The sequence below is a fragment of the Gopherus flavomarginatus genome, chromosome 2 (genome assembly GCF_025201925.1).
Source record: "Gopherus flavomarginatus isolate rGopFla2 chromosome 2, rGopFla2.mat.asm, whole genome shotgun sequence".
In the NCBI taxonomy this organism is placed as follows: domain Eukaryota; kingdom Metazoa; phylum Chordata; order Testudines; family Testudinidae; genus Gopherus; species Gopherus flavomarginatus.
In genome coordinates this window covers 75,579,586-75,594,134 of record NC_066618.1, presented here as the reverse complement: position 1 = coordinate 75,594,134, position 14,549 = coordinate 75,579,586, and the positions used below count along the sequence as shown (strand labels likewise).

At 40.8% G+C, this 14,549-nt stretch overlaps 1 protein-coding gene across 4 annotated transcripts in view; it reads right to left on the bottom strand.

Moving 5' to 3' along the window:
• Positions 1 to 14,549, bottom strand: part of CMC1 (C-X9-C motif containing 1) — an 80,861-nt gene that overhangs the window by 55,091 nt on the left and 11,221 nt on the right. For 3 of the 4 annotated variants that reach the window (XM_050938560.1, XM_050938558.1, XM_050938559.1), the window contains 2 exons: positions 9,327 to 9,413; positions 573 to 665 (listed from right to left, as the gene is read on the bottom strand). In XM_050938560.1, the coding sequence (XP_050794517.1) occupies positions 573 to 665; positions 9,327 to 9,413 (180 nt within the window). The remainder of the gene's footprint in view (positions 1 to 572; positions 666 to 9,326; positions 9,414 to 14,549) is intronic. The other variant, XM_050938561.1, reaches the window with a different exon arrangement.

The window sequence follows — 14,549 nt, the reverse complement described above, 5'->3', positions numbered from 1 at the left end:
AGAAATAGCTAGAAAAATTTGCTTTATAACTATTAGCCAGTATTACCACTCAAAAATATTTGTCATAGAAAAATAAATCCAATTGTTAGCACGAGAAAATATTCCTCTCTCTTTCCCATCTGTCAAAACTTAATTTTTCCAAGGCACATGGAAAGTAGAGAACATCTGCAAGAAACACATTCTTTTAAACAGAGGTATGTAATATTACCGCTGGGAAGCCCCCTTGTAAAGCAATTACATGTGGGAATTCCACTTTCACTAAAGGAACACTGAAGAGATTGTTTTGGGGAAGCTATTGCTGTTGTCTTCCTCTTCCATCACACCCTCCAGACAAAGGCTTGGAAATATTTCCCTCAGCCTAACTCAGATTCTATCCAAGTGCCTTGTAACTACATTATGTTGGTAAACAGTTCACACTGTAAATCAACTAAAGCCAGTCTTGACATTTTGTAAGCTACAATAGTGGTCTCACAGAAAATGGATGAGAAGCAAATTATACATAATAATTCACTGACGATTTGACTGAGGTGAAGGATTGAAGTCCGGTCTTCTGATAAATATTTGAATCTTACCTTGCACTTTATCTGAACATAGCTCTCTGGCCTTCTCTCTCATCATTTTTGGAATTAACACATCTTTTTCTACATGTCTTAGCTCAGGTTCCTCTGCAAGAGAGCAAAAACATTTCTATGTTTCAAGGAAAGCCATATTTCTATTTGCAGAAACAACATAACTGTTTATAGATGACACACTAAATCTGGCACAAAATCAAAAGAATAGTGAGGTAGGAGAAGCACATGAAGATATTAAAATTAAGAGGCAAGCTAATCTGATTATCATAAAAGATGCCAAGTTATATCAGATAGAAATATGAATATTCTCTGAACTTTTTTTGTTTTGGTATTATTTACTGTGCATAAGGAACCAGAAATAACTGCTGGCAAGGCTGGTGTCTATTTCTTATTAGCTAGCTTTTCAATATAGTCTGAAGATAAACTGCATAGTAGTTCAGAAAAAAGTTAGTAAATTGAAACAGAACATTATTTTCTACATTTACTTCCATACTTCATCATTGTGTATATCCTGTGGATTTTTCACTCAGGGTAATTGAGAGTGGAGAAATATAACATACACACAACTTCAAACTGTGTTTCAGTTCACTGTGTTTACTCTTCTAATGATATTAGTTTTCTAAAAAGACTGCGTAACCTAAAATCTCCTTTTTTGGATTAATTTAATCAACGGGAATAAATACAAATGACCGGAACTCAATGTTTTATTTGCCTCTCTTTGATGATGGAATTCAGAGCTCCAAATAAAAATAGCATTTCGGACCATGATTAATTCAACATACACCATTTAGTAATACTATACTCCTTTTCATCCTCAAATTGAAAAAGACATTAGCATTCATCTAACAAGCAGAGATACACTTTTCAATCTTTGAGTGACTAACTGAAAGAGATTTGTCAAGAAAAGCCTACTGTCCACCACTGTTCTACAGACCATCATAGTCTGTCTCCTTAAATGCACAGTTCTCAGTCTGCATAGATTATTTTTCAGAACACCAGAACAGTAAAACTCACATTACACTGTTATACTTCCCAGATGCGCTCATACTTCAAGTGAGTGCATCTGATTTAGAATATATAAGTGAAAAAGAAGTGAAATAATTAGGCATTCAAGAATACGCATCCTTGATCAAACATCATATTATACAGATTTTCAAATATCAACTGATTTACTTCTCAGATAGAATCCTTGGTTACTTTGTAGATTAAAGGGCAATACAGAGATCAACATTTGTTAAAAGCTCCCCTCATTCCTCTCTTACAATCTCTTGAAGTTTGCTAACACCATGCAGTTACAGAGTACTGAATCTGTGATATTACTGTGGGAATTTGGCAATGAAACAGAGGATTATAAAACAGCAATATACAGAGTCAAAGATAAAGAGAGTTATCCTTTTGCTCACAAAGCACTCTTACCTTGCAGTTCTAGGGCAGGCATAAAAACAACCCCCAACACAACCTTCTACAGAGGTGAAGAGGGAAGTGAAAACCCTTTATTTTGATTTGAGTTTATGTTCTAGTTCTCATGACAAAGATCACCATTACAGCTAATATTTTAGCTAAATCAATATTCTCAATTTTAACTTTGTTTCATATACCAGCATTATTATTCTATATAGAGACCATTTATAATGTCACTCAGTACAAAAGTGATATTTAGGCACCATGAGCAATCATATTGGTCTTGTCTACATGGGAAGTTATTCTGGAATACCTATTGTTGATTAACTACTCCACTTTGGAAGTGGATTAAGCTAATTCAGTATAAGGCACTCTTATTCTGGAATAGGAACATCCACTCATGGAATTAATCATGAATAGTTAATTTGCTATCAATTCATATGTCATATTATTTCAATTAATTTTCATGTGTAGACGAGTCTCAACCAATCAAAATCTATCAATGTAACATTTGGCTGCTGGATAAAGTGTACATGAAGCAACATAGCCCTTTTCAGCATCAAAAAAATATTACCAAGTCAGTTAGTGCTAAGAATGGTACTAACTCTGATTTTATAGTGTTTAATACTCACTTTGTACAGTTGTAAATAACTATACAAATGCAAAGCAATGGAAAATCAAGGCCCAGTGTCTCAAATTTGAATAAAATCTGTAACTTCAAGCATTATGGGAAAACTTCCATAGGCATCAATAGCGCCAAGATTTCGCCCTAGGAGAACAAGTATTCCCTCTCAGCTTTCTAAGTCTTTTCTCTCTCTCCCTGTCCCTCCCCTTTAAAAAACTCAAACAAATAAAAAACTCCTTTTTTTCTATAGGCCATAGGAAAGCTAAATGGTCTAGTTATGATTCCCCAAATTAAATTCAACACAGCAGCAAACATGGAGGAGATCATGACCACTAAGGGCCAGATGTTATCTGGTTTTGCTCCACGTTGTATTTTTGAACTGCCAGCAATCAAATTAATTGTTAAAAATTCTTGTTACGTACTACATTCAAACTCTATAACTTTAGTACAGTGACCAAAGTTATGAAGTGTGTGCTGCATATGAATGAAAAGAGGAAAAGGAAAATCCTAAAATCATTATCACGTGAGATCAAAGAATCACTAAAAGTCTATAGATTCAACCTTTAAATAGAACTACAGTAAACACACACACACACACACACACACACAGGCTTGAGTTATTAAGCCAAAGACATAGGACAAACCAGTAAACATAGCTGCTGTATATTAACTGACTACGAAATGTACCAACTAATGACAGATATGTTAGTGTTATTCACCCTCCTTTTCAGGACATGATCCCTACATAACTAGTCCTTCATTCTGTTAGGGTTTGTCTCTTCTTGATTACACAACTTGTTCTCTTGGTGTCATTAATTTCAAAGTCAACCTGACCTTCAACTGCAGTTTCCATATTTTTAAGTTCCATGGACATTGCACAAAGACAGTTAAATCACTTGTCTCTCCAATAAAAACTTAAGGCCTTATCTACACACAATTTGAGCACCCATTTAAATAAATCTGTAGACCAGGCAGTCCCTGAGACTACATCTACACTACACCCAGGATCAACACTCTGAGATTGATCCACCTGTGGTTGTTATAGCAGGTCTAGTGAAGACCTACCAAATCAATAGCAGATCACTCTCCAGTCGACTCCTGTACTCTACCCCCCGATGAGAAGAGCAGAGAGGATAAAAATCAATGATTAAAAAAATTGGTTTTTTCATTTAAATCAGATTTTTTTTAAAATAAATGCTTTTGGAGGAAAAAGCCTATCTGAAGATAGTTTTAAGTAAGATACATTATAGCTCAAAGATATCTCATCATGGAATAGGGATTACAAATTCTAATTCTACAGTATGAGACAATATATTCATGTAACGTTTAAAAAAAGTGTTTTGTGAATGAGTTCCAATAGTTCATGGATTAGGGACCCAATCTTATGGGGTTCCAGGGGCTTCTGTATAGATTATTTAGGTTAATCTTTCTATCTACCCAATGGGACTCAGTGCTCAGTCTAGAAGATACCATCAGAGATGCTTCATTTTGCAGTTCTCAAACTATGGATTTGTATCTCCAGAGATACCATGCTTGTTAACAGCAAAAATGTTTTTAAATAAATACATACATACATACAATAAATAAATAAATAAAATATAGAGGGAAGAAATAAACAGACCTCAACCCTACTGTCCCTCTGCAAATTTGTGTACACGGAGTCAATCCTTTACCTCTCTCAAAGTGCAAAGTTTCAAAAAGTTCAAGGAATAGAAGATTGTTGGGGGCAGAATAGATCTGGACAAGAAGAAGTCTGGAGATCAATGTGAGAAGGGAGGAACAGGCAGCAGAAAAAAAAGTGAAACTGTTTGAGCAGCATATTCCAGAAGTCTCGAGGTCTTTCCGAGTGTAGCCTTCATTGATTTGAGATCTACCATACCATTCTCTCATTAGAAGGGAAAACCTATAATGGCAGTAGGCGGTAAGAGAGACCCAGTTTGGGAATATTTTGTTGAAGTTCCTCTACCTGTGGGTAAGACAGGTATGCATGCAAAATGCAAACAGTGCAACAAAGAAATGCAAGGCCTGGTTACCCGAATGAAAAAGCATCATGAGAAGTGTTCCTTCTCAGGAGGAAGCTGCCTTGAAGATGATGAAAGGAACATGTCTGAACATGCAGGATCTTCAGGTTGGTAAACTTTTTTTATTTCATATTTCTTTCTTAAGGACTGCCTGTCTTCCTTCTGGACTATTCTTGAATTCTCATGTTTGAGTAAAAAAGATAGTTGTTACTCTATGGTACTATCATTTTAGATGCAGCTGTGATAAAAAAAAATAGCTGAAATATGAAGATCTTCCTCTTACAATTTCACCTTTAAAGTAGTACTGAGGCCTGGTCTACACTACGCGTTTAAACCGATTTTAGCTGCGTTAAACCAATTAAACCCGCACCCGTCCACACTACGAGGCCCTTTATATTGATATAAAGAGCTCTTTACATCGGTTTCTATACTTCTCCCCAACGAGAGGAGTAGCGCTAAAATCGGTATTACCATATCAGATTAGGGTTAGTGTGGCCGCAAATCGACGGTATTGGTCTCTGGGCGGTATCCCACAGTGCACCACTGTGACCGCTCTGGACAGTAATCTGAACTCGGATGCACTGGCCAGGTATACAGGAAAAGCCCGCGAACTTTTGAATTTCATTTACTGTTTGGACAGCGTGGAGCTCTGATCAGCACAGGTAGCAATGCAGTCTCCTGAGAATCGAAAAAGAGCTCCAGCATGGACCGCATGGGAGGTACTGGATCTGATCGCTATATGGGGAGAGGATTTAGTGCTAACAGAACTCCGTTCCAAAAGACAAAATGAAAAAATATTTGAAAAAATTTCCAAGGCTATGATGGAAAAAGGCCACACCAGGGACTCAGTGCAGTGCAGAGTGAAAGTTAAGGAGCTCAGACAAGCCTATCAGAAAACCAAAGCAGCAAACGGAAGGTCCGGGGCAGCGCCGAAAACATGCCGGTTCCACGCTGAGCTGCATGCAATTCTAGGGGGCTGCGCCACCACTACCCCGCCCCTGTCCATGGATTCCGAGGTGGGGGTTGTAATCTCAACCATCGCTTAGGATTCTGCGGACGGGGAAGATGAGGAGGAGGAGGAGGAGCTTGCAGCGAGCACACAGCCCCAACAGCCAGGAGCTTTTTGTGACCCAGACGGAATTACCCTCCCAGCCATCACAAGCCACTAGCCCAGACAGTGAAGCCATGGAAGCGACCTCTGGTGAGTGTACCTTTGTAAATATAAAACATGGTATAAAAGCAAGCGTTTATTAATGACTGATTTGCCATGAGGGCTTGGGATGCATTCGCAGCCAGTAAAGTTACTGGAAAAGTTTAACATGTCTGGGGATAGAGCGGAAATCCTCCAGGGACATCTCCAAGAGGCGCTCCTGGAGGTACTCCAAAAGCCTTTGCAGAAGGTTTCTGGGCAAGACAGCCTTGTTCCGTCCACCATGGTAGGACACTTTACCACGCCATGCATGTAGCAAGTAATCGGGTATCATTGCATGACAAAGCATAGCTGCGTATGGTCCCGGTGATTGCTGGCATTCAAGAAACATCCGTTCTTTATCTCGCTCTGTTATCCTCAGCAGACTGATATCGTTCCTGGTAACCTGGTTGAAATTCAGGAATTTAATTAAGGGGACAGAGATGGCCATTTTCCTCCTGGGCTGTTACTTAAAAGAAATCCTTCCTTGCATGTAGCCAAGCGGGGGGAGGGGAGCTTTTTTGTGTTTGACTAGCAGGAATCTTCCCAGCTACCAGCCACACGATGGGGGAGGGGGGGGAAAGGGAGGTGATTAGCAGTGATCTTCCATGATACCAGCCATGCGGTGGGGGGAGGGGTAAAGCAATCATCCTAGAGAATTGGATGGGGGGGTTGGCTTCTGCTGCTGCATGTTAACAGGAAAGAAGCATCAGAGGGCACTGTGTATATGAAGGCTGGAGAAGCCGAAAGACAATGTCTTACCATGGCCGCATGCAAGCTGAATTCTGATGCCCAGACCTGCGTCTGTGAGATCTGTAACACCAGAGCTGCAGGCACTCAATATTAAGATGCAGAATGCGACCTTGTAGTGAAATCACGTGCTATGTAAGGTGAATAGTGTTGTTCACTGTGAAAGAGTATAATCATTGTTCTGTAAAATGTATCTTTTTAAATACTTCTCTCCCTTCTTTCCCTCCCTCATGCAGCTGCAAATTTTTCAAGTCTCCCTACTCCATCCCGAAGGCTAGCTCAGATAAGGCGGAGGAAAAAGAAGACACAAGATGAAATGTTCTCGGAAATCATGGAAGTGACCCGCAATGAAAGAGCTCATCTGAATGAGTGGAAGGACGTGGTAGCAAAGTACAGGAAAGATGCCAGTGAACGTGAGGACAGGAGGGACCAACGTGAGGACAGGAGAGACGCTCGAGATGAGAGGTGGTGGCAGGAAGATCAGAGGTGTAGGCAGGAAGATCAGCGGTGGCGGAATGCAACGCTGGAGCTGCTGTGTGATCAAACTGATATCCTCTGACGTCTGGTGGAGCTTCAGGAAGAGCAGTGGGGTCACAGAGTGCTGCTGAAGCCCCTGTGTAACCATCCTCACCACTCACCATGTTCCATATCTTCCTCACCCAGACGTGTAAGAATGCATGGGGGAAGGCTTCGTGCACCCGCTCACTCCACCCCCGTGGACAGTCCAACCAAAAGGCTGTCATTACATTGAAATGTGCTTAATGGCCTTTTCCTTCCCTCCTATCCTCCTCCCAAACCACACCCGGGATACCTTGTCAGTTCTCTGCCTCTTTTTATAATTACTTTTTAATAATGAATACATGATTTTTAAATGATAGTGACTTTATTTCCTTAAGCAAGCTGTAATCGAAGGGGGAGGGTGGGTTGCTTACAGGGAAAGAGTCAATAAAGGGGAGGGGTTCATGAAGGGGAAACAAACACAGCAGTCACACCATACCTTGGCCCAGGATGAAACTCATTTTCAAAGCTTCTCTGATGTGCACCACTTCGTGGTGTGCTCTTTTAATCGCCCTGGTGTTTGGCTGCGCGTAATCAGCGGCCAGGTGATGTGCCTCAGCCTCCCACCCCGCCATAAAGGTCTCCCCCTTACTCTCACAGAGATTGTGGAGCACACAGCAAGCAGCAATAACAAAGGGGACATTGGTTGGCTGAGGTCTGAGCAAGTCAGTAATGTGCGCCAGCGCGCCTTTAAATGGCCAAATGCACATTCTACCACCATCCTGCACTTGCTCAGCCTGTAGTTGAACAGCTCCTGACCACTGTCCAGGCTGCCTGTGTATGGCTTCATGAGCCATGGCATCAAGGAGTATGCTGGGTCCCCCAGGATAACTATAGGCATTTCAACGTCCCCAACTGTTATTTTCTGGTCTGGGAAGTAATTCCCTTGCTGCAGCAGTTTAAACAGAGCAGTGCTTCTGAAGACACAAGCATCATGAACCCTTCCTGGCCATCCCACGTGGATGTTGGTGAAAAGTCCCTTGTGATCCACCAGTGCTTGCAGCACCACTGAAAAGTACCCCTTGTGGTTTACGTACTGGGTGCCCTGGTGCTCCGGTGCCAAGATAGGGATATGGGTTCCATCTATTGCCCCCCTACAGTTAGGGAATCCCATTGCAGCAAAGCCATCCGCTATGACCTGCACGTTTCCCAGAGTCACAACCTTTCGTAGCAGCAGCTTAATTATTGCTTTGGCTCCTTGCATCACAGTAGCCCCCATAGTAGATTTTCCCACTCCAAACTGATTCTCGACTGACCGGTAGCTGTCTGGCGTTGGAAGCTTCTAGAGGGCTATTGCCACTCGCTTCTCCGCTGTGACGGCTGCTCTCATCTTGGTATTCTGGCGTTTCAGGGCAGGGGAAAGCAAGTCACAAAGTTCCATGAAAGTGCCCTTATGCATGCGAAAGTTTCGCAGCCACTGGGAATCGTCCCAAACCCGCAAAACTATGCAGTCCCACCAGTCTGTGCTTCTTTCCCAGGCCCAAAATCGACGTTCAATGGCTAGAACCTGCCCCATTACCAGCAGGATCTCCAAAGCGCAGGGGCCCGCGGTTTGAGATAATTCTATGCCCATGTCCTCATCACTCTCGTCGCCGCGCTGCCGTAGCCGTCGCCTCCTCACCTGGCTTTGCAGGTCCCGGTTCAGCATAGACTGCACGAGAATGCACGAGGTGTTTACAACGTCCACTACTGCGGTATTGATCTGGGCAGGGTCCATGCTTGCTGTGCTATGGCGTTTGCACAGTTCACCCAGGAAAAAAGGCGTGAAATGGTTGTCTGCTGCTTTCAGGAAGGGAGGGGTGAGGCTGTACCCAGAACCACCCGCGACACTGATTTTTGCCCCATCAGCCACTGGGCTCTCAACCCAGAATTCCAAGGGGCGGGGGAGACTGCGGGAACTATAGGATAGCTACGGAGTAGCTACCCACAGTGCAACGCTCCAGAAATCGACGCTAGCCTCGGATCATGGACGCACACCATTGAATTAATGTGCTTAGTGTGGCTGCGTGCACTCGACTTTATACAATCTGTTTTACAAAACCGGTTTATGTAAAATTGGAATAATCCCGTAGTGTAGACACACTGAGTGTCAGTGAAGGCAATGAGTAATATTAAATGAGCAGTATGGTAATAATAATAAAATAATTGCATTGACTTATTTTGTTTAGGAGCATCCATCCTCAACATACAGGATTCTGAAGACTGTGCACCTTCAAGATCGCCATCATTTTCTATAGTTTCAGAGTTATCTGCCAATGATAGTGTTTCAGTCACATCATGTATGTCACATAGCCACCCTGTAGCAAAAGGAGAAAAAAATCTCCATCATCCAGAAACAACCTGATAAGTTTGTGATAAAAACCAGCCGATTACAAAAAATGATGAAAAAATTGCCCTGTTTGTTTTTGCAACAAACTCTTCTTTCTGTATGACTGAGAACTCACACTTCATTAACATTGTTCAGTCATTAAGACCAGGATACAGTTCACCCAACAGAGCAGATGTTGCAGGCAAATTGCTGGATAAAGTGTATGAAAGAGAAATTGAGCAGTGTGCAAAAGGTCTAGAGGGTGAAATTGTTAACCTGAATCTTGACGGGTGGAGCAATGTCCACAATGATCCTGTTGTATGTACTTGTGTGAGAACAAATGAAGGGAATGTCTTCCTTACAGAAACAACTGATATATTAGGAAATACACACACAGGGGAATACTTACAAGAAGTAGCAGTAAAAGCTATAACAAACTGTGAAAAAAAATTCAAATGTCTGACCAACCTGTGTACTATAGACAATGCTACAAATGTGTCCAAGATGAGAAGAAATTTAGAAGACAGTCCCAAGCTAATAACATAAGGTTGCAATGCTCATTTGATGCACCTCCTAGCCAAAGACTTCAGTGTTCCAGAAATAAAGGCCAATATTGTTGAAACTGCTAAATACTTCCATAACAACTATTTTGCAGCAGCTGCTCTGAAAATAGTGGGAGGAACCAAGTTAACTCTCCACAATGCAATGGAACTCAGTAGTGAACACTTTTGAGCATTACATCAAGAACTGGCCTAATCTGATGACAGTTTGTGAACAAAATCGTGAAAAAATAGATGGCACTGCCACAGCCAAAGTTCTCAACATTGTGCTTAAGAGAAAAGTTGAACACGTGCCGAGTACCCTGAAGCCTATTTCTGTAGCCTTGAACAAAATGTAGGGAAATTGCTGTTTTATTGCTGACGCTGCTGAAATGTGGAAGGAACTGAGGGAGATCTTAAAAAGAGAAATATGCAATGACAGAATTAAATTACAAGCATTAAAAAAATGAATTGGAGAAGCACTATCTCCAGCTCATTTTCTTGCAAATATTCCCAATACTCGGTACCAGGCTCAAACCTTAACTGCTGAAGAAGAGGAGTTGACTATGACATGGAGGTCCAGCAGTCATCCCTCCATAATGCCAACTATAATAAACTTCAGAGCTAATGGTGAACCATTCAAGAAATATGTTTGCTGATGATGTTTTAAAGGAAGTCACACCAGTGAACTAGAAGTCACTTAAGCACTTAGATTCAGAGACTGTTGAAGTGATAATTTCACTTTTAACAGCAGCAGCTTCTTCTGCAGTTTAGAAAGAAGAATTTCTTCCTTTGGACTAATTCATTCCAAATTGAGAAATTGTTTGGGACCTGAAAACGCAGGAAAGCTTGTTTTTCTTTTCCAGATTATGAACAAACAGGAAAATGAAGGTGAAGATGACTGAGTTAGCTGCAGAAGCCAATATTTTAAGTTTCTCACGTTGACCAGGCTGAAACAGTCAATTTAATTTTTGTTTTTTTTAAAAAACACTATTTCATTTAAATATTTTAGTTAAAAACAATTTTAACAAGAACAAACCTATTTTAAAAAACTTGAATATTTAATTAAAAAATTCATATGCTTGTTGAGTTAAAATATTATATGTTTACTGTTAAAGAAAAAATCTAGAATACATAACGTCGTTTTAGTTAAATACAACAATTTAAATGTCTGTCTGATGATGTTCGCCTCCTAATACAGCATGGCAAGAAAATCCTCCAAATATTAAAGATTAACCTGTTGAATTGGAGATAGTTCACCTCCCAATGACTTCATAAATATCTGCTTCAGTTATCTTTGGTAAATGACATAACCAAACAATCATTCATTTTCTGATATAGCTGTAAAACTAACCTGAAAAGTTGTCAAAATAAATCACTTTAAAAATGGATAGTGTGTATCTTCTAAAAATGAAACCTACATCTATCTCTGAGTTGTGAAGAATAAATATTAAGATTATAACAACAAGAATGCACTTTTATCTAGAAATCCATGATTAAGTCGAGTCTTCCTGACTAGTGATTTAAATCATGATTTAATCAAATCCACCCCAGAGAAGAGTAAAAATAAGTCAACGGGAGAGTTTCTCCTGTCAACCCCCTGCGGTGTAGACCCTGCGGTAACTCGATCTAAGGTATATGTTATTTATAGCTGGAGTTGCATAGCGTAGGTCGACTTACTGCGGTAGTACAGACATAGCCTTAGATCTGGAGACTCTTAACCCATAATTTGAGTGTCTGCACCAAGGAATCGCATTGATTTCCCTAAACTAGTTCCTAAACCATTTTAGTTTTGGTGCTCAAATTGAGTGTATATCAAGGACGGCCTAAGTTAGAGTATAAAGGTAGAAAAGGTTGCAGTTTAAAGTATCTGAGAGAACACACCTAATTCATATTTTGTGACAGGGTCTAAGAGAAAGGATTGTCATAACTATTACACTTGAAAAACTGTTTTTACTCAAAAGAATAATTTGTTCACGTTACTCCAATCTTACACACATTATGCCATAATATTTAGCTCTTTGTTCTATTAGAAAATGAAGTTGTTTTCTTTGAACAGGAAATGAACAGTGTGACAACACTGATCAACAAGTCCTTCCCAGTAAATTGACAGAAAAAATTGTGCACATATCTCCCCAGCTGTAACCCTTGTCACTCTGGATTGGACTCTGGTAAATAGACATGGCTATATCTGCAAAAAGACCTACATGCGTAACCACCATTTTAGGCACCTTAAACCTCCACTCATCTGCCACCTAACCATGGAAGTGCCTAAAGTCCTGAGGTGTCCAAATTTCCACTGTTAAAAGTCCCCTAAGTGCCTCTGTTTCTGACAGTGGGCATGGACACAGCTGTCTCTCTCATTCCTAAGCCCAGCAGGATCTTCAAACCAGGCATTCAGTAACTTTGCAAATGTCACGCAGCAAGTCAGTAGCAGAGCTAGACATACAACACAGACCTCTGTCTCCAGTTCTACCCCATTATACAGTACATCCTTCAACACAGTAAACCTATTGGGGCAGATCCTCAGCTGGTATAAGGTGTCCTAAATCAACTATGATCATTTACACCAGTTGAGGATCTGCCCCAATGTGTGATACAGTGTGCACTTCTAGACAAGTTAGTGACCAAAAGGCAATACTAACCACTTTAGTATCAACCAAGATAGCAGTTAAGAAAATAAAAATCAGTTGAACAATGCTTAGAAAAAATATTCACTGATATATAATGTAAATAGTTTTTCCACTTCAAGTCTGACAAATACAATAAAAATATAGATTGTGATCTTGGTCACAAGTTACCACATAGAATAGCCAGCAATAACTACAGTGAGCTTTACCATCAAAAAGGTTATGCCCTCTGAGATCACTTCATTTCCACTCCTTTCACCTCTTCCCCCACATTGTAGCCACTCTCTCGCTAAGCCTTGTTTACTCAGAAGACCATTAACATCCAGAAAGTCAGTGACAACTGCTGCCACGTATCAAATGCAGGATTTCATAAGGGGATACCTGAAGGTAGAATCACAACCCATGCTGTTAAGTCCGCAGTGTCTTTTGCCATTTCCAACAGTATTACACTTTCTCAAACAAAACGTTCACTATTTTATGAGTTTACCGTTCAACACTGAGAGCCAGACATCACTTTTTATTCTAAGAAGTTCATTAGAGAAGAGTCCGTTCATAACTATGACAACATATTATTGTTTTGCATTACATGTTTCCTTTGCAAAGGGACATGGGAAATCCCACAATAGTGTCAATGAAACAAACTGCAGAAAGCTAACCATACGTACTCAGAAACTAAGAAAACTAATACTAGAGCTTCAAAAACAGGGTGAGTGGCACCATTGCCTCCCTCACCTGAGGGAAACTGTGTTGGCTCCTTTCAACAGAGGACCCAAGCACTACTACTTCACCTAGAGAGATGGTAAGAGAAAGAGAGAGGAGAGAGCAAGGGCATAAAAGTAAAGAGGTAAACGAAAGAAGGGAGACAAAGAAAAATAAAGTCAATGTGTAGAGGGGAGAAAGGAGACACAGAAACTATAGCCTAGACTGGAAGAGAATACAATGTAAGGAATTAAAGAAAGGGACTCCCCTCCTTTAATTCTAGAGGGGGAAAGCAGATGTACTGCTGAGTCAGGGCCTAACTTTATTCAGCAAAACACCTAAGCAGGCACATAACTTTCTTCACAAAAGAAAAGCCATCAGTTTTGTCAAATCTCATTGCTCGAAACGGTTCTCTTGTCATATGCACAAGACAACATTTATAATAATTTTCTGTGGCTGATTAAAAGCCTCAGCTGCAAAAACTATTTATTGCTTTGGATGGCAAAGAGCCATAGCCATTTGGTTTAACGGTTTTCATTATTTTTATGAAGGAGGGGGACGGGAGAGGAAATAGATACATCAACAAGAACCAGAGTATCAGGACTAAATTCTAGAGAAGAATAGAAACCACATGGAATTCACAAAACATGGCATACTGGTAACATCCCCCACCCTCCCTCCTCACAGAAGCCAGGAAGCTACGAAGGAAAGAATACTGTAGAGGGGACCTTTGCAACAGTCAGAAGGCTCTTGAGGGGGGAAGAGGAGACAAAATAAAGCTTCTTTTTGCTTCTAGCAGCTAAAGTAAAGGGGACTTTAGACAACTACTACTAGCCAAAGGCTGTTATAGACTCATAGACTCGACCTTAAGGTCAGAAAGGATCATTATGATCATCTAGTCTGACCTGCACAATGCAGGCCATACAATCTCACCCATCCACTTCTATAACAAACTCCTAACCTATGTGTGAGTTATTGAAGTCCTCAAATTGTGGTTTGAAGACCTCAAACTGCAGAGAATCCTCCAGCAAGTGACCTGTGCCCCATGCTGCAGAGGAAGGCGAAAAACCTCCAGGGCCTCTGCCAATCTGCCCTGGAGGAAAATTTCTTCCCGACCCCAAATATGGCAAACAGTTAAATCATGAGCATGTGAGCAAGACTCACCAGCCAGCACACAGGAAAGAATTCTCTGTAGTAACTCAGATCCCATCCCATCTAACATCCCATTCCAGACCACTGGGCATACTTACCTGCTGA